The 27,315-nt window shown below is 38.5% G+C and overlaps 1 protein-coding gene across 6 annotated transcripts in view; it reads left to right on the top strand.

Moving 5' to 3' along the window:
• The window catches only part of TRIP12 (thyroid hormone receptor interactor 12), a 76,886-nt gene that overhangs the window by 1,886 nt on the left and 47,685 nt on the right, over positions 1 to 27,315 (top strand). For all 6 annotated transcript variants that reach the window (XM_054282297.1, XM_054282296.1, XM_054282294.1 and 3 more), the window contains exon 2: positions 23,154 to 23,300. In XM_054282297.1, coding sequence (XP_054138272.1) covers positions 23,203 to 23,300 — 98 coding nt within the window. In that variant the 5' untranslated portion in view covers positions 23,154 to 23,202. The remainder of the gene's footprint in view (positions 1 to 23,153; positions 23,301 to 27,315) is intronic.

Raw genomic sequence — 27,315 nt, 5'->3', positions numbered from 1 at the left:
TAAATAAATTTTTCAAGATTTTCTTGTGAGAACGGACACTGTATACTTTTGTAAGATATACTTTTATAAGACTTCAAAAGCTAGCAAGCATTCCTGTGATTATTTCTGTTTATCTCTGGTGTAGTCTCTTCAGTTCTCCCTCTTCACTCTCAGAACTAGAGTTCTAATTGTACAGAGTTGGGTTTCTGCTTTGCGTTGGGTTTTTTTTTAATTTTAATTTTTTTAAAAATTTTTTTAGTATTTGATTTCTGAGGTTTCTGAGATTTATTAAGATTTTTGTTAAGCTATACGTTTTTAAGCAAGTTTTATTTTATGTATGCAAAAATATATGTAATGGACACGAAGGTGCTGGAAAAAGAACTATCTTTATATTTTTGGTAGCCTACTTAATAAATATCAACAGGAGTTAAATGTATTTGTGAAAATGTTTGTATTTCAGTTTTTGCAGCTGATATTTTAACAAAATATGTTGTATTTGAACTAAGAAATTTAAAACAGTGGTCTGGTGAATAAATTCTGAAAATTATGCCTAAAGTTTTTGGCAATATACATGTTTTTAACTTGTAGTAGTTTCTGTATTTTTAAAATGCAGCTGATTGTGAGCAGCTCAGTTCTTTTGATCTTAAATGCAAAGGTATTTTTAAGTTTTATTATTTGGTGTGTCTTATTGTTGTGTTAGAAATAGAGGTAATCAGATTTTTTTTTTCCCTTCTTAGGGTTTTTCTGAGAAAAATGAGTAGTAAACTTGAGCTAACAACCTCTAAGACTTCAGTCTCCAGATGGTTGCATAGGTAGGAACCTAAACATGTCTTAGCTGTTAGTAGAAAGATTGTAGGTCATCCCCAGTGTGACATTACTGCTTATTAATATATTAATATATTAATATAGCAGATCTACTTCAGTAGGAGTGCCAACCTGTTGAGTAAGAACTTATGAAAATGGAGTCTTTTGATGTCTTGCAAAAGTTTTTCAGGTCAAAGTGACCATTAGGGGAAATACTCTGCATCTTCCCAGTAAATGAATAATCAAAGTTGTCATTCCTAATCAGGAATCATGCACAAGTTTTTGTGTGGGTGTTTTTGTTTTTGTTTTTTTTTTTGTTTTTTTTGTTTTTTTAATTTTCATTTTTGTATTGTACTTTGACTGTCTTCAAACCCAGAGTGTAAATATTACAGAAAAAAAACCTGTAATGAAAACTTTTTCTTATAAAATCATTGCTAAATTTGAGGCCTAAAGCCGTAGGTGACAACAACACTATTCCTTCTGCAGCAGTTTAGCAAAAATAAGATGCATTTGTCTTTAATGCCACCACCAGTGGAGACACGATCAATTTCCATGTGGATCCTTACACAGTTACTTACCTGCGCCAGTCCAGAAGCATACCCTGACTAAATTCCTTTTGTTTCTAAGTGATGAAGCTGAAGCAGAAGTAGGAAAGTTAGTAAGTAAACTACGTGTTCGTACCTGATTTGCAGCTAAATGAATCTCACAGCTATCTGTGTTAATCTTGTAGTTATAGGCCATGCTATGTTTTCTAACAAACTACTTGGTTAGCATCATGTAGAACACTTTTGGTCATGGATCTGTCTTTTCTCACACTGAGACTAAATTTTTGTGACAAAAATCAATAATCAAATACTAAAGTTGTACAACATGGTGAACTAGAGCTTTGGCAAAAACTTAACCCAGGGTTTTTCTGGGATCTCCCATTGGCCTGTTGGATGATCAGTGTCCTGTTCATCATCTGTCAAATTAGTAACACTCCCTATAAAGCACTTGGTTGACTCTGTTATACTCTTTTCATCAAGGTATCACTGCCCCATTCAGTAGTGACTCTGAAGGTGGTACCACAGTGGATTTTTTTTTTTTTAATATAGTAATATATTAGCTTTGGATGAGTATGCTTAGTTTTCTGAAAAAGTAATATTTTAAATGTGCTGTTAATATTTTAATTACTACATGGTATCACAACGGATTTATGGTAGTATATGAAGCAGCTCCTTGCTGGGGGTTTCCATAGATCAGTTTAACTCAGGACATGAAGTTGGTAACTGCAAAGCAAAGTCATATTAACTTTTTTTTTCCTGCTCATGTATTTTTTTTTCAGTTTATATGAAATAAAGTGCTTCTCAAGGATCACAACTATTTTCAGAGTTCTCAGTGGTGAGCAATAATGACAAAAATGCTTGTATGTAGCCACTTGTCTCAGGATTGCTTTTTTTAACAAAACAGTTGCTGAATTCATGTTTTGACGTTTTCTTCTGCAAATGGAGAAATTTTAGCTACCTATCAAATGTACAGTGTCTGTGGAGGACAGGGCTAAGTCAGCTGGCTTCTCCTGCCTGCTTTCAGATACCAGCAATGGTTGCTTTTGTATGAAGATCAGTTTGAGGAGCAATTGTTCTTCTCATCCTGCCATCAAGTTGGTAGAGTCCAACTGTGTAAATATGCACATTCTCCTTCAGTTCTGTCTGGCAATCAGGGTTCAAGCACACAGAACCAATTTCTTTACTCTCCTTGTCTGTGATGATGCTTGTCTTGCAAGGTACTGACTTTTGCCAGTCTAAATTCATTCATGAAGGTACTTGGTACAAATATGGCAGCAAACTGCCCTGGGAGCAGTAGATGGTCAACTCTGTAAGGAAAAATGGAAATATTGTTTTCATATAGGAGAAAACTTAGGTGTATTATCAAAAAGGTTAATCATGATAGTTAAATATTGGACTTCAATATACATGAGAAATATTAGCAATGATGTTCAAGCCATGGTTGCCCTCAGTTGCTGCAGAAAAGCCTCTCTTGTAAGGACTCATACAAGCCTCTTTGGAAACCTCAGGATGTTACTTGGCCCTTCTCACATTTGACTTCTTATACCCTTGAGTAGTTTTTCATTGATTACAGCCTGCTAAAAGGAGGTCTGTTTTCTTCAGTGGTAAGAAAGAAGAAAAAAATCCAACCCTTACAAACATACAAAGGTATTTTTGGAGAAGAAACTGGAATGATTCTGTCAGTGTGTAGTAATAGTATGCTGGCTTATGGACTGGAGGGGGAAAAAAAAAAATCCCATTTTCTTGAGTGTTTTCTATATGATTTGCTTTGACAGTGTCCACAAGAAAATGCACATGCTGAACTGCAAAGATCTGACCTTCCTGAAAGGTATGAAAGGGTCTGAGTCATCTTCTGGAATGTGAACCTTGAGTTGTAGGGAGCAATTTGGTGTTTCAAATTGGAAGCTGAGGTCCCTGGTACTTTTCGAATAAGATGGCTTTTTTTTAAGATCTGAAAGGCAAAGTATATTTCACTTTTATTCTGCTTTCAGAGGAACTTGTTGCTGACAACTTGTGTTGTGTTTCATGAAGTCTAAATAACTAAACTTAATGTAAAGAAGGGCAAAGACTAGACTTTTGTAAAGCTGGAAATAAAAGAATACAAATGTGTTCTTTGTTTTCTGAGGTATATGTGTTTTTTTTGGGAACAAAAGTGTTAAACTTTCAGAAGGCTGTCAAGCCCTGAGATGGGCATTAGACTTAACACTGACATTGTGCACCTCTGTCAGTTTTGTGGCTGGCTTTTGAAGCATGGTTAATATCAGTTTTTGTTAATGCAGAGCAGTAACTTATTTTTTACCTTGATTTTCAGGTGTAGCTTTTAATAGTAAAACTATTAGGAAAAATAGGTCTGTGACAAACTCATGCCCCAAGGTAACTAGGTGTAGATTTAGCTGTGTTTTCTTTTAGAAAGCATGTATGCTGTTCTGTTCTCCCTCATTTTTCTCCTTCTCTGTCTTACTTGTCTTACTTTGAGCCTGTGATAGTTTGTCTTAGCAGCTCTGGGCAGGAGAAAGGATCTTGCTGTACCTGGGCTTTTATGCATTTGAAGTCTGGTCTGTGCCTCTGCTCTAGTCCAAGACTGCTTAGATGTAAAGGTACAGGTAAATAAACATGTAAATAAAAAATACACTCTTGTATAGTATCTTCTCAGTTGAAAACACTGAGTTTTTGTAGGATCAGGAGCAACATAATTGAGTTGAGGCACCAAAAAAGAAAAGATGGAAACAATGCATAGTAACGCTAGTCAGGGAGGACTCCAATATCCCCCATGGCTGCCCTCCTCCCCCTTCCCTCCAGCCCTAAAGAAAAGGAAAAACACACACCTGCATCCCACCCACTCATCAAGGGACTTGAATTACATGTCCTTGATACTGGTATAATGATTAGTTGCTTACTTTAACTCCTGCAGTTAGTGAGGAGAAGCTCTCTTTACATTATATATGCCTTTGTGGAATATGTGGTAGATGAGTGTTTTTGGACAAGGTAATATTGTAAGATGTGGTTAATGTCAGGGCTAGAGGATGGCATCTTATCCAAGTTAATAATGTTCTGTGTCTTCTAATGTCAAATCCCTTATGTAATTAGCTTATTCAGTGTGGGGAGTGTCCTGTCCTGGAAGGTGTGTGCAGTGTAACTGAATCTTCTGATCACAGGTGAGATGTGGCTGTGCATTTAAAGAGGACAAATGAAGAAAGTAACTGAGGGGCATGTTAATAGGCTGTATGCTGAATTTAAACTTGGAACTCTGTCTTCCTTAGAGAGTGAGCGTTTTCTTCCTCTTTATTTTGGGGATACACTTTATTTGTAATCAACTGACTGACTGCAAACTGTAATTTCTCCTTAAAACTTCACTTGTCTTGAGCTTTGCGGTTGTTTCAGGTCCATTGCACAGGGGTGAGGGGAAGGTAGGAAATTGCTTAGCTGAACAAGGACAGTCATAAGCTGTTTCAATAAACCTGAGTGAATGGCACCTGTGAAGCAGCTGCTTAGCTAGGTAGGTACATATGAGATCTTTAAATTAAACAGCTGGAGAAAACACAATTTCAGCTGAATCTCATTTAATGAAGGGGTTGGAAGCTGCATAACTTCGGTAAACTTTAAGTCACAAATTCAAGTGTTGCAGCTTGTACTTTAAAGATCTGCTGCAGTCTATTCCAGTGTTTTTCAAGTTCATATGATAATGGATGTTGCTATATCTTAACTTTGGTAATATTCTGCCTTTTATATTTAGCAGATAATAGTCTACAATAAAAGGCTGATAATAAAAATTAAAAATTGAATTATACCTTAAGATGGTGGATTAAGAAGTTAGTTTCACTCCCTTACTCAGTTACAAGAAGTTTGGCAGAAGAACAGATACATTCCTTTGCCAAAAGTAAGATAGGAAATATGTGTTTGTCAGATTTCTTCCATGGCAGTTCTTAAGTTGATACAGTTCTGCTGTGTATTTGTAGACTTGCAAATGAACATAGCCTTGCTGGATACCTGACTCTGGACAGCCCCTCAGAACTTTCACCAGCACTTTGTCACTAGAATTGGAAGAAGCATGTTAAGGGAGATGCCATTGCACACCTCAGTCTGCGCATTTAAACGCTACATGGAGTGGGTAGAGAGGGAGCTCTCTTCAGGTTAGCTGTGAAGAGGAAAGATGAAATTTAGCCTGTGAAGGAATGGTACCACTTTAATGCCTTTGGTTAATGTTGACATTTGAGCACTATGACCATACTTTTTTTTTAAGAGTTTAGAGGTTCTTGATCTATTATCCAACTCAAAACAGAGTTGGAGCAGAATGAGCACTGACAATTCCAATTTTATTGTGCTTTATGGAGAAGAGCTCAATTAAGCTAGAACCTGAGAACTTTAAAAACTGTGGGTAAATAGGAAAGTAGTGATGAGTTAATTTTTGGGACTACACTTTAACTAAATGTGAAGTTGCCTTTGAGACTCTGCTGCAGTGATAGGCCAAGTAATCTCAATCTGTCATTTTCAAACTACAATGCAGTGACCATACTTGTTGCTATGCTTCATGACTTCAGAGGTTGCCTGGAGTAAAGTGTATTCCCTGCTTTTCCTCTGTTACAGACTTAGCCAAAAGCTGTTAAAACTCTTCTTGTAGTTTAAATAAAGTAGATTCCTATTAAGTAACAAGTAATGGATAAAAATTGTATCATCTGTTTTTCAAAAATTCTTCATTCGTTATTTTATTCAGATGAAGTCTTGGGTTTATATCAGATTGAGATCTCACACTTGAATGCAAACTGTGATTCTTGCTGGTAGTACCTGTAGTGTTATCAGGAACACTCCTCAACCTGTTATCAGCAGTCTGCCTGTGCTAAACTAGTGTTGCTTCTGTTTGTCACATCTGTTTGTTGGTTTCACATCTACCTTGCAACCCTATTAGGACTCATCTGTACTATTATTTTAATTAATTAATTTTAATTGAAATAATTTTTAATCTATTTTAGTGGTGTTGGAGTATCTTAAAAACTTTTATCACAAGTAAGCCGTGTAGATCGCTCTGCATTACCAAATTGTGTAGTGTTTTAATTTAAAAGCTGTTCCCCTTCAGCTAAGAAATGGTTTCTTCCTTAGACTCACAGATCTGCAGTACTGTTTTCCTTCACCAAGATGATGTCAGGCTACTTGGAAAGTCAGCTCAGTAAGATGGCAAATCAAAACCAGATAACAGGTGATAGTGCTAATTGATCTAACAGCAGAATTCAGTTAGTATTTTGACTTTCTCTGTTGTGTAACCCACTCAAACATCATTTGAGTTGAATGTTAGCAACTCAGTTACAAAATTTTTCAGCACTTTCATAGGACTCCTATGTTTTTTGTCTGCTGGTTCTACATGGAGCTCTTTCCACAAATGGAATAACTGGTTTGGTTTTTGGAATATATTAACTTTGGCAAGTTTCCTCTCCCTCCTCCCCCCCCCCCCCCCCCCCCCCCCCCTTTCCATGTGGCAGATATCAAACATGAACATATGGGCACAGAGTGACACAGCAATAGAAGGATCAAGCTGGATAAACAACCTCTGCACAGACTAACCCTTTCCAAAAGGGTGGTATATGGTTTGTGGTTTTTTATTTTTAAATCCTAGAACTTGCTGCTTACTGCAATAACTTGCTTTGTGGAGGGCTGTCTTCTGCCTCCCCTCCTCTTTCCCAGGAGAAGGTGTGGGGACAAGTTTCCTCTCTTCAGTCATAACAGAGCTTCAGTGGTAGGTACCATGGGACAAGAAAGACAGGAAAAGCTTCTCAAATTGTAGATAATAGAGGTGTTGGCTTCTTTGCAGTGTCTTCTCTAACTTCTTACATATTCTGAGAAAGAGGATGTCTGTTACTATAGCAAGAATGGTATTTTAGTTACTTCCTTAGCCAAAAGGCCCAAAGGGGGGACTAGCTTTTTGTAGGAACTGAGCCTTGAAAGAGATTTTTGTACCTGAGCAGCATGATCATCTCCTCTCTGGTGGGCATAGTAGGACAACAGAACTTGTTAGTTGTCTGTAAGGACAATGTCATACTTGCCTTTTTAATTCTTTAATCCTCCTGGGATATTCTTTCAGCATGTCATGTCTCAAAATTTAGGATCATCTAGTTTCCAGCCTGAAAGTTTCTCTTAACTGTTTGCCTGCTAACTGTGTCAATACTATTCCTCTCTTCATTTTCTTCTGTTGATGTTTTAGTATCGGCACTTACTGAAAGTATGTGCAGCCTTGTTGCCAGGCTAAATAGTACAGGTTTTATTAGTTAACTTCTTTAAGATCACCCTTCTGGTTTTCAGCTGGAATTCATGTCTCTTGACAAAGGCCCACTGTGATGGGGTAGAGTATTTCAGATAAGCCCTGAGAATTCTCAGTTTCTCAGTAATGGTGCATACACCTAAGCATTGGTTCCTCTTCCACATCTCCTCTCCCATTCCCCTGCTGCATCATTATGGAAGGAACTGGAACATGCTGATGGGGTTTGGCTTACAGAAAATGCTTTTTGGGTTCAGTACTGAAGTACAGCATCTCCATATTGAGTGGTAATATTGTACTTCATAGCATTGCAAGTGTCTCTTTAAAATCATTTACTGTTCCATATTTTCATATATCCTTACTATTTTGGGAGAGGGACAGAGGAGAGAAAAGGGGACTTGCAGGTTTTGATAATTTTGGAAAAAGGGAAGTTTTAAGGGAAGAGCTCTGTGTTTAGATAACCATATCACCTGTGTAGTTATTTGTAAATAAGCAAGGCAATAATAATAACAAAGCTTTCATCTTAGTTCATAGTTTTCTTCTATGGGTAATAGTCTTCTATAATTACAAACACTTTCCATTAAATTTGTGCAATGATGCAATCAGTTTGGATGCTACTTAAAAGCAATTTAAATAGTCTTGGGTTTAACAAAACAGAAATAAAATACGAATTACCTCTCTTCTGTGAGCCAGGAAACAGAAACAAGTGTCCAGAGTTCTACTGTCAAAAACCAAAATCTTTTGTTTCTGGAATCTGCTGATGTCCTGTCATTATTGAAGTATGATTTCAAGATTTAATACTGTTACAATTTGAACATTATTGCCTGCCTTCAAATGTTAAGTTTAAGCACCCGCAACTTACAGAGATACTATTTTCCAGTTGTTTTTCAAAACCTTGGCCTTGAATGTGTGTTCAGAGTAACTGAATATTTTAAGTCCAGCTACATCTGAATGGTAGAATATTCTTGCTTGAGTGTATTTGCTGTAACACAGCTTTGAAGCCTACCAGGTGGAAGCTGTGGTCCTCATCAGAGAGTACATTTTGCTAAACTTTGAAGCTTTGGTTCAATGAGAATGTTTATCTACATAAATTCATGGAGTAAACAAATACAATGTCACAGCACTACTGACATAGGGAAGCGAAGGTACACAGGCTGTCCTGTGTAAAGTACTTGAAAAAAATAGACTTTGTCTCTCAGCGAAGGAGAAGGCCTGTTCTGGAAGTACAGTCAGCACTGAGGGTGTCTCTTTAAAAGCAGAGAGACAATTCTTCCTTACTTGGAAGACAATACTTCCTTACTTGTATTTTTTGTATTGCTTTAGGCTGGAGGACTTTAAATATCTGATTTTTGTGTAAAATACCTAGTTGCCAGCTAAAGGCTAACTTGAGGAGAAAAAGTGAAATGCAGAAGTATGTACAAGTGTTCAGTTTTCATACCCCTGGTTTTAGCTGTGTTGTCATAAATGTTACATCTACCAGGAGAGATAGTTTTCAGGCATTCTAAAGACGTTAACCTGCCATGCCTGAGCCTTGAGTAACTGAGTCAAGGAATTCAGAAACTCAGTTTTGTGCCCATGGATTCAGGAGTGCTGCTCAGAGATCACTGAGTGTGACAAGTAGAGGAGATGCAAGCTACTGTATTTCCTGCAGTTTTCACCTAACCCTGTGAGACATTGCTGAGCTTGTGAACCCCTATCCTTGCTTTATGTAGATGATCTGCCTGGTTAAAAAGCCTGCTTGATAAGGAGTTGGGCTTTCTGTTGACAACATCATATGCAGGATGTGACTAGTGCAAGCCCAGACCCGTGGCGGCTAGAAGCAGCAGCTCAACCTATGGCAGAATATAGTGATTTAAATGTCTAAGTTTAGCTTAGATGCATCCAAAAGCAAGGTAGTTTGTTACTACTTAATAGTATTCCAGGTTATGACAACAAATTAGAAATGCATTTATTCTTGGGGTGTGTTTGCTCTATTGTTGGAAAGGTTGGTGGCTCAGCTTTGAAGCGGGAGTAACTTGAAAATACAAATTTGTGACTGGCTATCATTTAAACTGTTTTGTTCTTTGTACTTCAGTAGACTGGAGTAGTGTTTGTGGTGGGAGAGTGGAGGAGAAGCTGATGTAATTTCAATTTGCTTCATCATAATTTGAAAAGTTTAACTTGTGACAACGGTGATAGATCAAAACGTCAGGTTTTAAGTTGTCTGTGTCAGCTTGTACAGATGCAATCTATATTTTTGAGCAACTCCCTAAGTTTCATGTGCTGAATTTTAACATGAAAATGATCTGCACTGGCATAATAGTGAAGCTTATGATTGTACTCTATCCCCATACCCTGTGAGGTGTGTGGAACTTTGGATAAATACATGTAATAGTTGGAAATTACCTTCTGTATAGTACACAAGCCTTCCATGTAGGTTTGGACTAGAGCAAGTAACTTGACTTCCTGTTTTATCTGGGTGACCATACTCACTAGGATGTCTTCCAAGAAATGTAGTTGGGATTTTTAGCTTCCATCAGTAGTTGGTATTCTTTGGGAGATACAATGGAGCTCAGCTGAGCAACTGCATAGTGCAGACTCACAGCTCTGCTGCCCTCAAGTCTGGCCTGTTTGTTTTGTCTCCTTAGTCTGTGCTGTAACTTCAGTAGTGAGTTAAATATTGTATGAAGAGTATAAGGAAGTGTAATCATCACTAAGCTTAGAATTAATGGAGTTACAAAAAACCCCAAAAAACAAGTAGGTGTTTGGCTCAGAATGTCTGTTGTACTTGCATATGTACAGAATATTTATGATGTCATTTGAATTTAAAAAGTATCCATTATAAAACACAGACTGCGATGCCCCATCTGAAATATTTTCCTTGAAAATGAAAAGGCACTTCTGAAACTTTCAGGCTCTTATCATGTAACTGTTTAATATAATAAACAATACCATGTTAGTAATATGCTAGTGGTATATTCTGCCCTTGATATAAGAAAAAATGACTCTAGAATTCTGTTGTGAAAATTCAATGTTAGATGCTTTATATCCTCCACTTTTTACCAAAACAGATGTTTATTAGGAAATAGTTTCAATTAGTTTTTCATAGATGACTGCATGTTTGGAGAGCTGTGTTTTCATCAGCTTTCAATTATGTGGAAGAAGTTTGTGTTGGACAGATCAGGCTGTTTCCAAATAGCAGTACATGATGTCTGTGTCCCAAAACTGGTCTGTCAGGGAAGCCTTTAAATACCAAGTAAACATACAGATAAATTTTGAAAAGCATAGAATAAAGACCCAAAGTCAGTGCAATAATTTGGCATCTTTGGTAGCTAATAGGGGTTGCGGTGCTCTCCTTAGCACCTCATCCCAGTAGTTGATGGGAGAAAAGATGTATTTCCAAGACTTTACATTGGGAAATGGAGATGTTAAAGATACTAGGATTGCTAGTACATTTTACCTGTCATATGTAGGGTACTGTGCAGAGGGGAAGGAAGAAGCTGGCTCACTACCAGATATTTTCAGTCTTTCTTTACAAGCCTGTCTACTTCATATTCTTTCTTTTTCCCTGAAGCCACTCCATTCCTTGGATGTTTTTTACGAAAGTGTTGTGAAGAGTTATTTTATCTTGCACCATGATGAAGCTGCCCTCTCCATTTAAATACCCTTTTGTTTGTACCCTCTTCCTTACTAGTGCATTTTATTAAATGGCTTATAAGAGGATGAGAGGAAAGAGGATGATGTGAAGTAGTTTTGGAGTGTCTTATGAGTATTCTTTGAAGAAAAAAAACCCCAAACCATGAAAACAAACCAGAAACACAAGAGATCTTGCATGGGAGTTGAGTGAACTTTGCCTCCAATTCTGTGTCATACTACCAGTATGGGGTTATTTTCATGCTTTCAAAAACGTGTTTTAGGAGTGAAGCAAGATGGATGCATTGCTTTGCTTATGTCATTGATGGATACACAAAGCACTTAGGAGAAACACTGTCTTCTTTTCCTCTCTTCCTCACCTGATTCTTTTTCAGTCCTAGACAAGCCAAAAGTAATGTGTTGTTTTGCAGGGCAGTAGGTTGTAGGTTTGCTCATAAAGCATAGTTAATCATTAGTGTTGGATGAAAGGTCACCAGCATAGAGTACAACTCTTTGAGTATTCTGATTAGGTCACAGAGCAAATTGCAAGAGCAAAGACTTATCAAACCAGCTATTGTAATACCTTCTTAAATAATTTTGATCAAGCTATAGAAAGGTTACAGCTCTGCTTGCTTTTTTATGCATGTCTCAGGGTGGTGAAGAGACTGTGTTCTTCTGTTATGTGTTCAGTATTCATCAGAAGGTAACAAAAGGCCTTGAACAGATTTAGGCAGTACCTGTTGGAACATTTTGTTGTCAGAAAGTAAGGAGCCTTTCTTCCAGCCCTGAAGTGATTGACTATTGACAGGAAATTCAGACTTTGACAAACCTGGCCATGCTAGGACCCTAGGAAAAACACCTCATTAGTGTTAACTTCTTAGTCTTGTGAGCTGTAACATATGGGTATAGTTACAGTTGTTCTTGTTCAAGGAAAGTGCGTGGGTAGCCTGGGAAAGACGAAGTAAAAATCATCGGTGAGGTAAAGCAGAAAAATGTCTTATTGGTACTTGCGCATAAGGGAAGGAGGAGAGGAATTTGTAGCAGATTTTTTTGTGTGTATTTGGTGATGTTGAATTCTTGTCTAGCTTAAAACTAAGACTAAATCTAGCATCCTGCTAAAAAGCACTTCAGAGAGCTCTAATATTTAGTTTTGCTCAAGGTCAGCATCATGTACAGTGCTGTGTTACCACAACATTCTCTTGTTTTATTTGTGGAGCGCTGAGAAGGTGTAAATGTGCAGAGTGGAGTAGACACTTATCAAAAAAGTGTGCTGTAAAGTTGTTACTTTCCTTCATAAAGCTCTGGCTTCTGACAACTTTTTCCATGACTGTAAAAGAGTGAACCTTCCTTAAATACAGTTGTGGGACGTATATTGTTCCCTGTATTTAACATGAAAGAATAGCTCTGAGCACTGTAAAGTCATGATCTTACAATTCATAGGATCAGTTTAAAGACAGCTTAATTCTTAGTGTTAACAAGTGTTTCTTGGGCTGTGACTTTGTTTTGCTCAGCTTTACACAGAACTTCTTCTGTTTATACAGATATTTGGTAGGCAGTTTGCTTCATGATTTCATACAAGGTAAATGTCTTTAATTGTGCCTGTGTCAGTAATGTGGTATGTGTATTGGAGCTTGCTCTGAATTACATCACTCTAAGATAAAATGTAAATGTAGAAGTTTTTCCATGGTTGACAGAATATGTCTCTGGCACACAATTCCAAGAAGCTGCTGGTTTGAGCACTGCCCAGTTAAGAAAACTTAAATGTGTTTTAATCCCTTTGTTTGTTGTTACAGTGTTCTTGTGATAGCAAAAGATCCATATGCAGATCCAGTGCTGAGGAAGCCGGAAACTTAACCTGTTTTAATTGGATTTCTTCCTCAATGACTGCAATTAAACCATTTCCCAGATTGTGTCATGTGGCGTAGGGCTCTTGCTATGCATTAGGCCTATTACCTTTTCTGTGTAGCATTTGGATGAGGGCTCTGTTCAGGGGAACAACATAACCTGCTTGAGCCAGTGTGGGAAAGGAAGCCTCAACAGGCATTAGTCTGAATCAGTGCTGGACATCAGTGATTAGAAAAGCAGCACTAAAACTCCTGAAATCCTCCTGATTTCTCCCAAACTTGTCTAAGTTATATTTTGAAGATGCAAAAATCTGAGGACCCGTTGTAGGTGAGTAGAAGACAGATAAGTATCTTCTACCTGGCCTTGGAAGCATAAATAATTTTTTTAAATTTTGGTTTTAGGTTTGTAGTTTTCCTCTTTAAGGCATGCTGCTATTACTGAACAGATTTGTAGGCTGGTTTAGAGCTGAAGCAGAGAGTTATGAAAATGAAGATCCAGTTTCCTGCTTCTTTGCCTGTTATTATAATACACTTAGACCTGTGGTCCTGAGCTCATCTGTGGCACTTTTCTAATCCACATCTACAAGTCTACTGATTTTTGTGTTTCTTTTTCCAGCAGTAATTTCTGTGACATCTAGTCTCTGAATTTCTTCAGTCTAGTGGCTGATTAAAACTCTTGGCTTTTTGTTGTTGTATTTGTTTGTTCTTGGCTGTACCCTTCTAGTTGTTTAGGAGATTGCAGAGATCATCTTGTGTTAATTTAGACTTTGGGTGACCAAACCATGTTTTACTACTCACTGAGCTCACTAGGTCTCTCAGTAATTTAAGACAGCTTGACAAAAGTTGATGAGGAATTTGGCAGGTCTCAGAAAACCTTCCATGCTGCAACTTGGGGCAGGTATTGTCTAACAGGCTCTGCAGGTAAGACATGGCTGTGCACCATATCAGTATTTGTCTTGTGCTCTTGCACTTGGTTTTGCTTCAGGGCTGTGTGTGCCAGATGCAGGTGAATGGCAAACTGCAAATGAGGCACCATCTGGTCTGTGGCATTAGAATAGGGAATAGGCTTGGTGTTTGAACAGTAGGTTCTGCATTCAGACTCAGTGTTGTGAGTAAATGCAGCTATGCAGCTCAAAGGCAGCTGGGTATTAAGCATTGGTGGTGATGGTTTTGAGTACTTTTTGGTTCACTTGCAAAAAAGTACTGAAATAAGCTACTAAATTGAAATTTGTATAAAACACACAGATATTTTTTTCTTTTTATCTGGTAATAAATACCCCTTTTCCCAACTTTGCCACACTTCTTTTACTTGGTCTTAGCTTGGCCACCTGCTTCTAGCTTGGCTTTTTTTCTGGCAGTGTCACTGATCTGTACTTCATGAAGGTTTCTATGCTTTGATTCATCTTGTCTCACAGAAGGTAAAGCTCCTCATTCCAGTGAATTCCTGTCTTCTGAGTGGAATCTTCTTCATTCTTGCCAGACAGTGTGGTTTTGTGTTTGTTTTGATTTTTTTAATGTTTTTTGTTGTGTTGTTAGTGAAAGCTTAAACCACTGTTCTGATGGTGACATAGCTAAACAAGGGTTTCTAGAGTCTGAAAATGAAGATCTGGTTAGATTGTACTTTTATTGTTTATGGTGTTTTTTAGTTAAAAGTCTGGAAGAAACAAAGAATTCACATCAGTTCACTTTACATACAAACAGCATGGTTTTGGTCAGAATATGGCTGTTGGAAAATGTATTCTTTTCTGTTGGAGAGAGCTGCTTTTGTTTGGTTTCAAAAAGGGAAAGAACTATTCATATTACAAATTGAAGCTACACTTATATTAACACTTGGTAGCAGAATTGCATCCTGAGGCTCTCATAGTGTAGACTTCCTCAGTATGTAACATTGGTTTTAAAGGTCCTGTAGAGGTGAAATCAAGTTCTTGCTGTAGGACTGATTTGGCAGAAAAATTTTGCTCTCTGACACAAGTGTACAGAAGATGAAACTTTGAATATATTTGTTCCTCACTTTTCTTTGTTTCCCATTGCTGTGCTAAAAGGGAAGAAGTTCTGTCAATAAAGATAGGAAATGTGATTCAGTATTTTGCAGCAAACACTTGCTATGTTTGCGTGTGCCTGTTCTCTGTGTGGTCTAACAAATCTTTTGTGTTACTGACATGGCTTAAATACCTCTGGGCTGCTTCTGAAGCTCTGTGCTGTCTCTGGCTAGCTTGCAGCTATCCAGATCAGACTATTTCTTTATATAGATTGACTCAGGAGTTTCTTGGTTCTTATGCTTTTGATAATCTTTATATCTCCATAGCAAAAAAATTAACTGCTGCAGAGTTGATGGAATTATGTAACAGAGCTTCTTGTTGAGCTGGTTAAAAAGCCAAGGTAATAGAAGACACCGAATTTAGACTGAGAAACTACAGGTCTTGTAAACGTAAAAATATTTTCTTGAAGCTTTGAGTCCTGGCTCTCTTCCACAGTCAGAGCATTCTCTTCCTTTGTTAATAAATCCAAGTCAAACTGTATAGTACAGGCAAACTTACACTGAACTAGTTTGGACATGTTATGAAAGGTGACATGGAAAAGTATAAAATTGGGTTTATTTGGAGGAGAAAAACTGTAATATTTTCATTTTTTTAGAAGGGCAAATTCTTAGAATGAAGTAGTGAGTAAATGTTCCAGGAGGTTTTTATAGTTAACCCTTTTAGTTGTGCAGAGGAGGGATAGTAGCTGTTGACAACACTGTCAATACATAATGTAAAAATACAGAGAAGCAAGAGGAAAAAAAAAAAAGAAATTATTTCTGTTTTCCCTAGTTTCTCCTTTGGATGAGGATCGGATGATGCGTGTGTTGTTTTGGGAACCAAGGTGCAGTCCAAAGAGTGACACAAATTGTAATATTTTAGTCCTTGATGAACATGAGATAGAAAGCAGTGATGTGGCAGAACTGAAGAGGGATGCCCTCAAGAGACCATTATATTTGTTCCATTCCTTAGTTTTTCTCCTTGGACTGCATTTTATGTTTTTCCAGAAGAAAAAAAAGGACTATAGGAGTAAGGACTTGTACTGTCTTAATGTTAGGTAGCCCTCTCAACCACCTTGCAAGAATTCAGTTAAGATTTAGACCTGGATGTAATTTCTCAGTGCACAAATATAGTGATTTTTTTCTTCACTAATGAAATGAAGCTCAGGATTCCTGTATACCATGAGCTGGGAACACCAATTGTACAACCATACCGGATATACCTGAGCTTGCACTTGTATCCTGTACAAGCTTTAGGTTTTTTGTTCCTTTAAGCTATTCAGATGTGTGGGAAGGTTCTGCTGTCTAACTTCTGCAGGTGCTTACAGGTTTTTTTAGGCAACTCGTGGCCCTCTCCTCCATCCATAGGTTTCTCTTGGTTCTTCAGCTGACAGGCTAGCTGTATTGTTGGCTGCCAGTGGTACCTGTACTTCTCAGTAATTTTGAGTAGTGCCCCATTTGCTAATTCACTTTGACTTTTCCGCAGCCCAGGAGGACTTACTGATGTTCAGGCTGTGGCATAAAGGCCAATCCATTGTTTTAGTGGTTGTCAGTTCTCTGTAATCTTAATGGAACAAGTTTTTACATTTCTTACAGGTCCCTGAAGTCTTTAGTTTTCTTTTCCCATATCAGGTTCAATGAAAGGTCTCTGCACTCTCAGACTTTAAGTTCAATCGATCTGCTTGAAGCAGGGGAGACTATTCAGCTTCTGCAACTCAGTCATTGTCACAGAACTGTTCTTACCAACACTGAAATATGTGATACTTGTCTTTAGATCTTTTCTTAATCAAAACTTCTCATACCTTCCAGTTCTTGCAGGAGGACAGTAGCCAGAAGTCAGTAGGTAAATGTGCTGCTTTGCATGATTGGGGTCATGGCATGGATGACCTTTTGGATCACATAATCCTGACAGCCTGGGCATTCCTCTAGCAAGTAGTGCTGTGCATCTTTTCAGAGGTGTTTCCAGTGTCCTTACCACCTGTGAGGACTTGTAAATCCTCTGGTTTCAGATAATGAGTATTTGAACTGCCAGTCAGCAGTAAGAGATTACAAATGTTGACTTTTTTGCTTTTCTTCCTTCCTCTTTCGTACAGAGGCTATGTCATTACACATATGTGCATAAATGCAGTCTGGAAACGTGAGTAATGGTTACATCCTTTCAGGCTCTATTTTCACAGCTCTTAGCCACTCCTTTTGCTGTTCTGTCAAGGTGGCCTTCAGCACTGCCACTCTCTTGGCTGGAAGGGTAGGCAAGGGCTGACCTCTTGAAAGTCTGGGAAAGGGAAAGCTGACTTCCTAATGTAGCAAGGCCTGAAGTTTGCCTTAATTTTCTGATGGCTGTTGGTTGTAAAGTCAGTGGAACAGGGAATAACTCCTGTTCCTTGAGTGATTTATTTTACTTTTTTCTTTATATTGAAATCACTCCAGTGATTCCAGAGAAACTGAATTAAAAAGAACTCTTCCACTGTAAATGAATCTAGGAAGAATGTTTTACTGAAGCTTTTCTCTTTTTTTTTTTTTTTTTTTGGCAACTTGGAAAATGAGTGGATAACTCTTGAATTTGGAAAGTATAGGAAGGGAGAGTATTGTCGAAACCAGCTGCAGAAGACTGAGTTTAAAGCAACTCCTTGGACTAAAAAGTCATCTTAATTTAAGTTAGCTATTGAAGTAGAAGTAGTAATTGAGCGCTTGCAAGTGCTTGCTTGTAAGGCAAGTAAAGAGGTGTGTATGTCTGCAGGTAGATGAGGAGAGCCTTGTGAACAGTGAGCAAAAATGAGGTGCAGCTGAGATCAGTTGAAAATGATGTAAATCTGAAACAATTCAGCAGTTAGTAAACCGTAGGCAGTAATTTCTTCAGTTTAGTCACAATTGAAGTCTGAGCTCTTAAATGTGTTGTATGCTTATATATTTAGAGTTGTTTCTATCTTAAGTGACAAGATTTATCACAGAAACAGCTGATCATGCAAATTAATGTTGTCTGCATTGAAGTAAAGGAATATAAATCTGAAGTCTCAGGCTTAATATTTTCTGATATGTACACTGAACTCTGGGTTCTGGCGGGCAAGATGTGCAACTTGCTGGAAGAAAATGTTCTGAACTTGCAAGGTATATAAACATCCTCCTGTCTCTTCCTTCTTCCCCTCCTCCTTTTGCCTAATACTGACTTCAGGGCAGTAAGTCTGTACAATTTTGAGGAGCTGGATTGCTGCAGCAACATTAAATAAGGGACCAGGTTTCTTGGACTAAACTATGAGAGAGGAAGGATGCTGGCCAGTGCACTTAGCTCAACTCCAAGCAGGTAACAAGTATTGTAATGGAGGATTATAGGCAGCGGTGCTAGACATACCCTGAAATATTCAGGAGAGTGCTACAGTCTGAAAAAACTCTTGCACTACCAAGATTTTTGCAAGGAACTTCAAACCCAAGAACAAAACACAACTGCCACCTAAAACAACAGAACAAATCCAAACCGAACAAACACCCTAAACAAGTTATAGAGCTGATGCAAGTAGATTGAGAATGCCCTTGTGGAAGAGTTCTGTTCATTTTTACAGGTATTGTAACTGATTTGCCGTGTTACCCTGTAATGGCCCTAGAGAATGTTGGAGTTCTTCAGTTTAGTCATTGTCTTTTTCTCTCAGTAGTCTATGTCAGGGTAGCTACATTAACTCCTTGTATCCTGCAGGGAGTGATTTGGATGCTAAGCAAAGGCTTGATGTGTACTTCTCGGTTTTCCCAGTTTGCTTCAAAAACATGGAAGCGTGTTAGTTGTTTCCTGTTGGCCTTTCCATAAGAAGAAAGGTAAAGGCTGCACTGCAAGGTAACAGGTGGTTTTTGTCTTGTGTTCCTGTACAACCTCTCTGAGCCATATATTGGCCATAGATTAGCTATAGTGTTTGCAATGGGTATGTAAGGTCTACAGAAATTAATTCTAGTTGCTTTCCTGTGCAATAACAAACATGACTTTAAATAGTAATCAAATTGTGTTTGATAAAACTCAAAAATGCTGTGCTGCATAATGAAAATGAGCACTAGATAGCAGTGTTACATAGCTTCAAAAGTTATGTTGTGGGTTTATATGAAATGCTGACTTTTGGAATTCATCCTCATTCTAAAGAGTCTGCTGATGATGAGAACCTCTGCAGGCCCATGCTTTGGCATCATCATAACTAGGAATACGGAGTTATGAAACATTAATTAAAAAGGCTTGTGTGCAGATAACTTTATGCTGGAAGGGGACCTGAGCTTAAAAATTCTAAAATAGTATTGTCTGTTGTGGAAGCATGAAGGTCTGATGGAGGGTTGTAGCTTTTTGTTATTATGGGTGTGAGGAAGAATCAGTGTAGTTGAGGAAATTGTCTTAAAATCTGGCAGGACTGCGCTGGTGCATTTGGCTGGGCTCTGCTGAGCTGCACATTTTCTTTGAATGTTGTCTGACAATGGGAAAAAAGCCAAGTGCTTGGAGTGAGCTCTGAGATAGAGGGACAAGTCTGAATGAGAACAGCTGAGATTTAGGGAGCTCTGGGCTCTGCTCTTGTTGTTTTAGGATGTGGAAGGCACAGTTGTGAAAATGTCTCTTCATTGCTGGACTAACTGGGCAAATGGTTGTGTGGCCTGCGGTGAGACTTAAGTTAGCATTTTGATGTTAAATGTCACAGCTGAGTCAGGAAGCTGCATTGTATTTAAAAGCAAACTGGGAGTCGTGGTAACAACTGCCCAATAAGAAATGCAGTTAAGTTGAGAGGTATCAATATAGAAAATAACTCTGGAAATCGTCTTGACTTGACAGATGCCTTATAGGATAAAACAGTTGTCATTTCATTCTTCTATACAGCTGAAAATACTGTGTGTATGACAGCACATTGTGCTGCATAACTTCTAAGCACAGACTACTTAAACTGTCTGGCTAAACCCTATGTCATGGTTTAATCCCAGCCAGCAACCAAGCACCAGGCAGCTGCTTGCTCACTTCTCTACCAGTGGGATGGGAAAGGGAATTGGAAGGGTAAAAATGGTAAAACTTGTGGGTTGAGGTAAAGAGTCTAATGGGAAAAGCAAAACCCATGCATACAAGCAGAGGAAGACAAAGAATTGACTGTTTCCCATGGCTGGGCAGGTGTTCAGCTTTCTCTAGGAGAAACAAACACCATCACTTTTTAAATGTCCTTCCCTTCCTCCTCCTTCCCAATTGATACACTGAGCATGGAGTCATGTGTTCTGTAATATCTCTTTGGTCAGTTTGGGTCACCTCTCCTCAGTGGGTCTCATCCCAACCTACATGCACCCATGCACCTCAAGCCTCCTAACCAGCATGACTAATGGTACAAAAAGCAGAAAAGGCCTGTCTAAAGGTTCTAAGCACTTGTCACCAATAACTAAAACATCTGTATTATCAACACTGTTGATATTACATCTGTATTATCAGCACTGCTCTATTATCAGTGCTGTGTTTAACAGAAATCCAAAACACAGCCCTGCACCAGCCACTTTAGCATAAATTCAGGTTTATCAGAGACAAAACCAGCGCAGCCAGGCAGATCAGTGTTAAAGTTTTTCTAGGGAGGGCTAGGATTGCCTGTGCAATGTTTTCTTCAGCTGGCTCTTGTGGTGGTGTGTGGAGAAGCCCATGTTCTGGCCCTAGGTGGGGAAGAGCATGGCTAACCTAGCAGAGGTCTAGGTGAGCACTGCTTCTTGTGGAGTGGAACCTGCTGGAATGCACATTTTAATCCCTATAAGGTGAGGCAGTAGTTCTGTGGCAACCATTTTGTGGTATGACTGAAAGTTTGACATGACTACAGTTTCAGTGCCAGCTGACCTTCGTGCAGAAGGGGACACTACTCCCTCCTTTTAGAAAATGCACAAAATGTGCCTCATTTCTGATAGTAGAGAGGTGGGGGTTTTTATTTTGGTGTTTGAATATGAGGAAATAAAAAGAATGCGCAGAAACATTTGACAGTGCCTGTGACTGACTCCAGCTGGACCCCCTAGGTGCTGAGCCCTTGCTCAGCTTTCAGCCTGATTAATGCTAGGCTTTGTTTCTTGCATTGCTGTTCTGAAGGGAATGCTACAATTTAGGAACTTGACTGGTCTGGCTGCACCAGCAAGCTGGAATGATTTCGAGCAGTTGCAAGCTTTTTCTGTTTTGTTGTAAATTTTTTTGTGCTCTAAAGTATAAGAAGTTTTAGATTGATGGTGTTACATGTTACTGAAAAGCTTTAAAACTTTCTGTTAGTGGGAATATTGCCTTTGATTAAGGAGTTTGAATAAGAGGAAACAATTGTGAAGAGGGAAAGGTCACCTTTTGAATAGTAGTGTTTCTAGCTCTCTCAACTTAGTCATCAGGACTTCTATCTAAGAGGTTCATCAAACAACTGTATTTTGTGGGATTGTGTATTTTGTGCTTTACTTATATTCTTTCAAATTCCTAAGCATAAGGTAAAAATAAACCCCAGCCAAAACAAATGAAGGCAAAAGTAATTAGTTAATTCCACTTTGTGTTTGCTTTTTGCTGCTATGTTGGACTTCTTAGTAGAAAGAACATGAAAAACTTTCAAAAGATGCTTTTGGCTCCTGTGATATGGGGATTAGGATGGGGAGCAATTCTTCTGCCTAATTTGTATCCTTATTCAATTCCTGGAAATATTTAAAGTATTTCTGGCATGCTGACTGTGACCTTTGAATATTAGGTTGTATTATTACAGTGTAACAAGACTGAATCTGAGCTAGCAGAATCCTGATCAATAATTTCCTGTGCTGCACAGGTATATTGATGATATATGTGTTCCTTGTACCATCATATGTGAGGTAATGGTTTGGATAATGTGTTTATATGCCTGGTTTCTTATGGCCTACAGTAAACCTGAATCATTTAGGATTGTTTCTTTGTCTCCCCCTTCCCCTCCTGTCACCTTTGTTCACTTCTATGAGCCCTTTTCAGAAGAATAGACCATTATGTTCAGCTATTCACTGTTTTTACTGACAATGCCAGATCTTGAAAATTATTTCATTGGAGACATTTGAATTTGAATCTGAGGCCTGCAGTGTTTTAAACTTTTTCATGACAGACTCCTTGCCTACTGTGCTCTGGATACCAAATCAGTATATAAACTGAGTTACTTGGGTTACTTTCCTTTTTACAGCTTCTTTTTTTCACCTGTGAATACCTCTTTTTACCAGATTCCACAAAATTAGAAACAGTAAAACTGGATTTGCTGGTTGTAGTCCTGTTGCTATGCTCTACATGGAAATACCAATTTAGCACAGGATACAAAAGTCACCTCTCTTCACTGAGGAATTAACTGAGGCTTGTTCTTGCAATATGTCTGTTTCAGAGGACTATGGCTGGAGGTTATGGTAGTTTTTAATGAATAACTACCAAAATATCTGTAGATCTCTAACAGTCACAAAGCAATACCAGCAGTAGTAATACAAAACCATCACAGATAATTTTTTAAAAATAATTGATTGCACTCATTAATCCTTCTGTCTCAAATATTTTTCCCTTTAATTTAGCTCTCATGAGCAGAACTTCCTGATTATATCTAGATCTTTTTTCCTGAATGACTATGTATCTTGTTTTATGCAAATGAAAGTTGCATAAATCACGCTAGAGAAAGAAGCTGTTTGGAAAGCACTGTAGTTATTGTGAATACTGCTTCTTATTCCTGAAATGGGCTTTGTAATCTCCTACAATGAGAGTTAAAATATTTGAATACTGTTGCTGTCTATCAAGCACTGAGTTTTTCCTTAATGTTGATGAACAGAGATTCTCCTAAATTGTGTTTGTCCTGTCTCCTTATAATTCGAGAAGCCTGCTAGAAAGGAAGCGTGTCATCACAAAATCATAGAGGAGTTTGTAGTTTGGGTTGGAAGGGAACTTTAAAGGCCATTTAGTTCAGTATGCTATATATACCAAAACCTGGTTGCTCTATATTAAGGTTCTAAATGTCTTGACAAGAACCTTGTCCATATGTCTTATAACTAGAAATTGTTTGAAAGTTTTTGCCTTCAGTTTTTGCTTAAACAATACCATCGTACATTTGTCTCTGGAGGTGTGGCAGTGAATCTTCACGCCATGTGTCTTATGGCTCTTCTCTCTTGTCTTTCAGTGAATGATAGTGTCTAGAAAGGGTATGTCCCTTCAGGAGAGAGGTGCCAATGTCCAACCGGCCTAGTAACAATCCAGGGGGGTCACTGCGACGTTCACAGAGGAACACTGCCGGGGCCCAGCCACAAGACGACGCAGTAGGAGGAAGGTATGGCTGCTGTCTGAGTGTTCAAATGTCTAACAGTGACATGCATGTGATTTACACAATGTTTTCCACCCTGCAGTCCAAGCACTGAAACCTCCATAAACTCTTTTTGCCCCTGAAATGCTGTCTGTACTGTTACTGCATGGGATAAGCCCATGGATGAACTCACTACCATACATGTTCAGCTACAACAGCAGTAGTAGAGCTAGCTATAAGGGGAAAAAGCTTTTTTCATAAACCACATGTAGTAAGAAATTATTTCCATGTCTTTCTTGCTGATATTAAAAGTATGGGAGGGGGATGATAGGGAGAGTCCATTACTGGGAATCTGGGAAAATGTTCCTCTTCGGCAAGACTGAATAACTGATACTCTGTTATCTTTGCACTGCGTCTAAATCCTGTGCAGATCTTGAATAATTCAAGAAAAAAGGTTTGGCATAATTTAATATGCCTGTACAGTGAGCAAGTGGACCAGATTGCATTTGGTCTGTAAGTGGTTGGTTCTGCAGTGGAGAACAAAGAAGATCCTTAAAACTGTTCCACGGATGACTGTACTGTTACTGCTGTGAATGAATCCTGTATGCATATAAGTGCGTCTTTAACTTTGTTAAAAGATCAGTCTAATGAAGAAAGATTTGCCTACCATCGCTCTATAACCTATCTATTCTACTCCTTCAGATACATTACTGGTGCAGTTGTTGAATATGTGTAGTTTGGACTTGAATTTTTTTGGGGGATGAGTTTTAAAATATTAAAAGTCAGTGTCACAAAAGCTTTTTACTATGAAGGAACTGGGTTATAAAGTTTAATGAAGGTTAGGTAAATTTTCTTACTAGTATCAAGTCTGAGAACAAGTTGAACAACTGTTGAATGGGTGAAGAAGGCCAACTTCTAAGGAACTTTGGGGAGAATTCAATCTGAAGAATGCAGCTTCACTTTCTCTAAACTAGTCTACTGTATAAGTAGAATAACAGATGATAAACACAAGGCTTCTCCCCTCAAATAATGTGGCATAAGGAAGGGGAAGTTCCTGCCTTATGTAGCTGATTATTTTGTAAGCTAGAATTGGTTTTGGAAAATAGGTTTTTTAACAGAGGCATAGTGAGCCCTTTGTTCCCTTCTGCCCATTCTGTGTTGTCTCTGCATCTCAGTGGATGTTTAAAATAGTTATTGCTCTACCAACTCTTTCCTTTTACATGGAACTTCACTTTGAGTGAATAAAGCTCTCCCTAGAATAAGGGATTAGAGGCAAGTTATTTGGAGATGAGATAGGGGATTCTTCTTCAGATATCTACCAGTAGTTCAGTTTTTACAGTAGAATACCAGGGAGAAGCTCCACAGTGAGTGAGTCAGAAAAACTGAAGCATTTTAAGGGTAGCACTGTTTTCTTTTAAGGAAGTCACTCATCCATTGTTTTGGTGCATCGTGATCTGGTATGCTGTCATACATTGATTGGAGATTGACTTGTCTGAAATGACTGGACCTCTTTCATCCCTCACCAGATCTGTGCCAGACTTCCGTGAACAAGAGGATATTGCACTTTTAAAGTGTGTTAGACCATTACCAGAATGAGAGCTCCTTGCTGAAGTAAGCAGGATGGAAGAAGCTTACAGTCCTCTTAGAATCTGGGTCTCTTTAGAACAGGACCTCCCGTGCCTTTGCATTTCTGAGCAAACATTTTGAGCTGGCAAAGCCTATAAAAAGGCCTGGTTAAAGCATGGTGGTTAATATAAAATTTAAAATGAATGCCTTCTTTTACTGTTACCAGCATCTCTTTTTGAATAAGGTGCTGGGCAGAAATGGCTCTTGTACAAGGACCGATGTAAATAGATCTCTCAGGTCCTTACCAAATTTGTGGATGACTTTGAGAGAGGCAGGCTCTCAGGTAACAGTTTTTAGCTGGTGCCTGTCTTTGAACACAAGCCTCACAGAACTCACCCTTCCATGTATGTAGCATGCAGTGGTATAGTATGTTTCAGTTCTGCTGCTGAGCAGTATGTAGGAGGGTCTAGAGTTCACAGCTTGATGTGTCTTGTTACGCCTTGCTGTACTCTAGTGATGAACACCGCTTTCGCTGCTGTATTAAAAAGCCCAACAAAACCCCAAACAAACACAGCAAAAAAAATACGTTTTTTCCTACGTTATGGAGTTCTTTGGGAAATCTGAGACAATTTTTGCACACTTTCTTGCATTTGTCATCAGTAAAATGAAACTTTTCAGTTTGAGTTGTAAAATCATTTAAATAGAGTAAACAAACTGTGCAAAGACTAGTTACTAGTTTCAGTAATAGGCTCACATTGAGCAAATAACTGAACTTGGGATGTATCTATGTTAGTATTTCAGTTGGATCTGGGGATGTTCTTTTGAAGCCAAGCAGTCATCCTCACCTGCTGTGTTTTGGCTAATGTGGAATGGTCTTGGAGCACTTGAACAGGAATCCTTTTGGATGAAACTGAGTTGAAAGTTGTGTTCTATGAGAGTAGTTTGTGTATGCTGGTCACTTGTGGTTGTAATATGGTATGCTTTGAAGTAGAAATGATTGAAATGCAGAGATGGTGGGCACTGATCCTTAATGGCAACTGTCTTGCTTTATAGATTTTCTTGTGTTGATCCATACTTCTGGTTGATGTTGTTGTACAGACAGTGTGAGATTTTATTCAGCCACTTTATTAAATCCACGTATTTCTTGCCCTCCCCTAAGAAACAACAGGCCAGTGCAGAGATTGAAGACTCCCAACTCCCCCCTTTCCCAATAAAAAAGAAGGAATTAGACAGCAGTGGGACTCTGTAGAGGATTGTTGCTTCATGCCTAAAATTAGCCACAAAGTTTGTAAGCAGACTTAAGGGCCACACCTTCTGCAGTGTTGGAGGTTACTTCACTTTGGTCATAGATATGCAATCATAACCCTTCCAGCAAGGACAGGTTTCGATACTGTCTGAACTTGTGTACTTGATTGCATTTCTGCTTTGTATAAATAGCTTTCTCAGTGCTGGAAATGCAACAGCTTTTTTTTTTCCAAAGCTTTTTTGTGGCTGAGGTGTGTGCATTTTCAAAATACAAATTAAGTGACGAAAGCTTGGAGAGTTTATGCAGTTTGTCACTCATAATTTCAGACTTGGGTTTGAAAGCCAATAATCCAAGGTAAGTGTGTGGTATGGCCAGATGGCCTTGTAATAGCATTAGAGTTGCCTTCATCTCTTTTATGCTCTGGCTGGAGTGAATGCAGGATATTTTAGTTGATAAAGGTGTTAAAAAAGAGAGAGTCAGAGGAATGGTAGTGCTGCCAAGCTGAAGTGCTAATGTATGTCCTTCTATAATCTTTGACACGTCTACAGCTTAAAGGTCTTTTGTTAAAACTCTGCCAATCTAACTTGCTTAGCTGCTACTGTTAACTTGTATGGAGATCTTGGAAATTCCAAACTTCTCTCTTGCCTCTTTTAGAAGCAGAATCTCCCTCCTGTTACATTGAGTATTGACAGACTGGCTTAACCTGGAAGTAACAATGCAAACCCATTTTCCTCTAGACTGGGCTTGTTTGATGTCCCCATAACGTCAATACCTGAGTCACTATGAGCAGGGGACGCCTGTAATGGTTTTCTTCTGGAGTTTTACCAGCAATCCATACCCAGTATAGTAACTTGATAGGAGCTTTTAGAGTTTGATTTTGAGGTGCATTGTTTAAAGGTACAAGCAATGATACTAGGCTCAAGGAAGTGTAGAAAGACAGATGCTGTTTATTTGCAATTTGGGCTGTAACAGTGATGTGTGCTTTTCTCTAAAAGAGGAAAGGACTCTGTGCTTGAAAAGGGGTATATGGGCTGGTGGTGGTGTCATTCCCTCCCCATGTATGCATGTAAACAAATTGGCCTTAGTGAAGTTGGACTAATGTGATTCTTCGCTTTCTGTTGTCAGTAGTTATGTTGCAATAACTGTGCTTTGGATGAATTTTAGCTCTTGTGGATATTATAGTTCTTACTGGTTTTACTACGGTTTTAAAAAGTATTTAGTGTTTACCTG

The sequence above is a fragment of the Melozone crissalis genome, unplaced genomic scaffold, assembly GCF_028551555.1.
Source record: "Melozone crissalis strain CALT ecotype California unplaced genomic scaffold, PUWL_Pcris_2 ptg000034l_1, whole genome shotgun sequence".
NCBI classification, from domain to species: Eukaryota; Metazoa; Chordata; class Aves; order Passeriformes; family Passerellidae; genus Melozone; species Melozone crissalis.
This window is presented reverse-complemented; position numbering and strand designations above follow the sequence as displayed.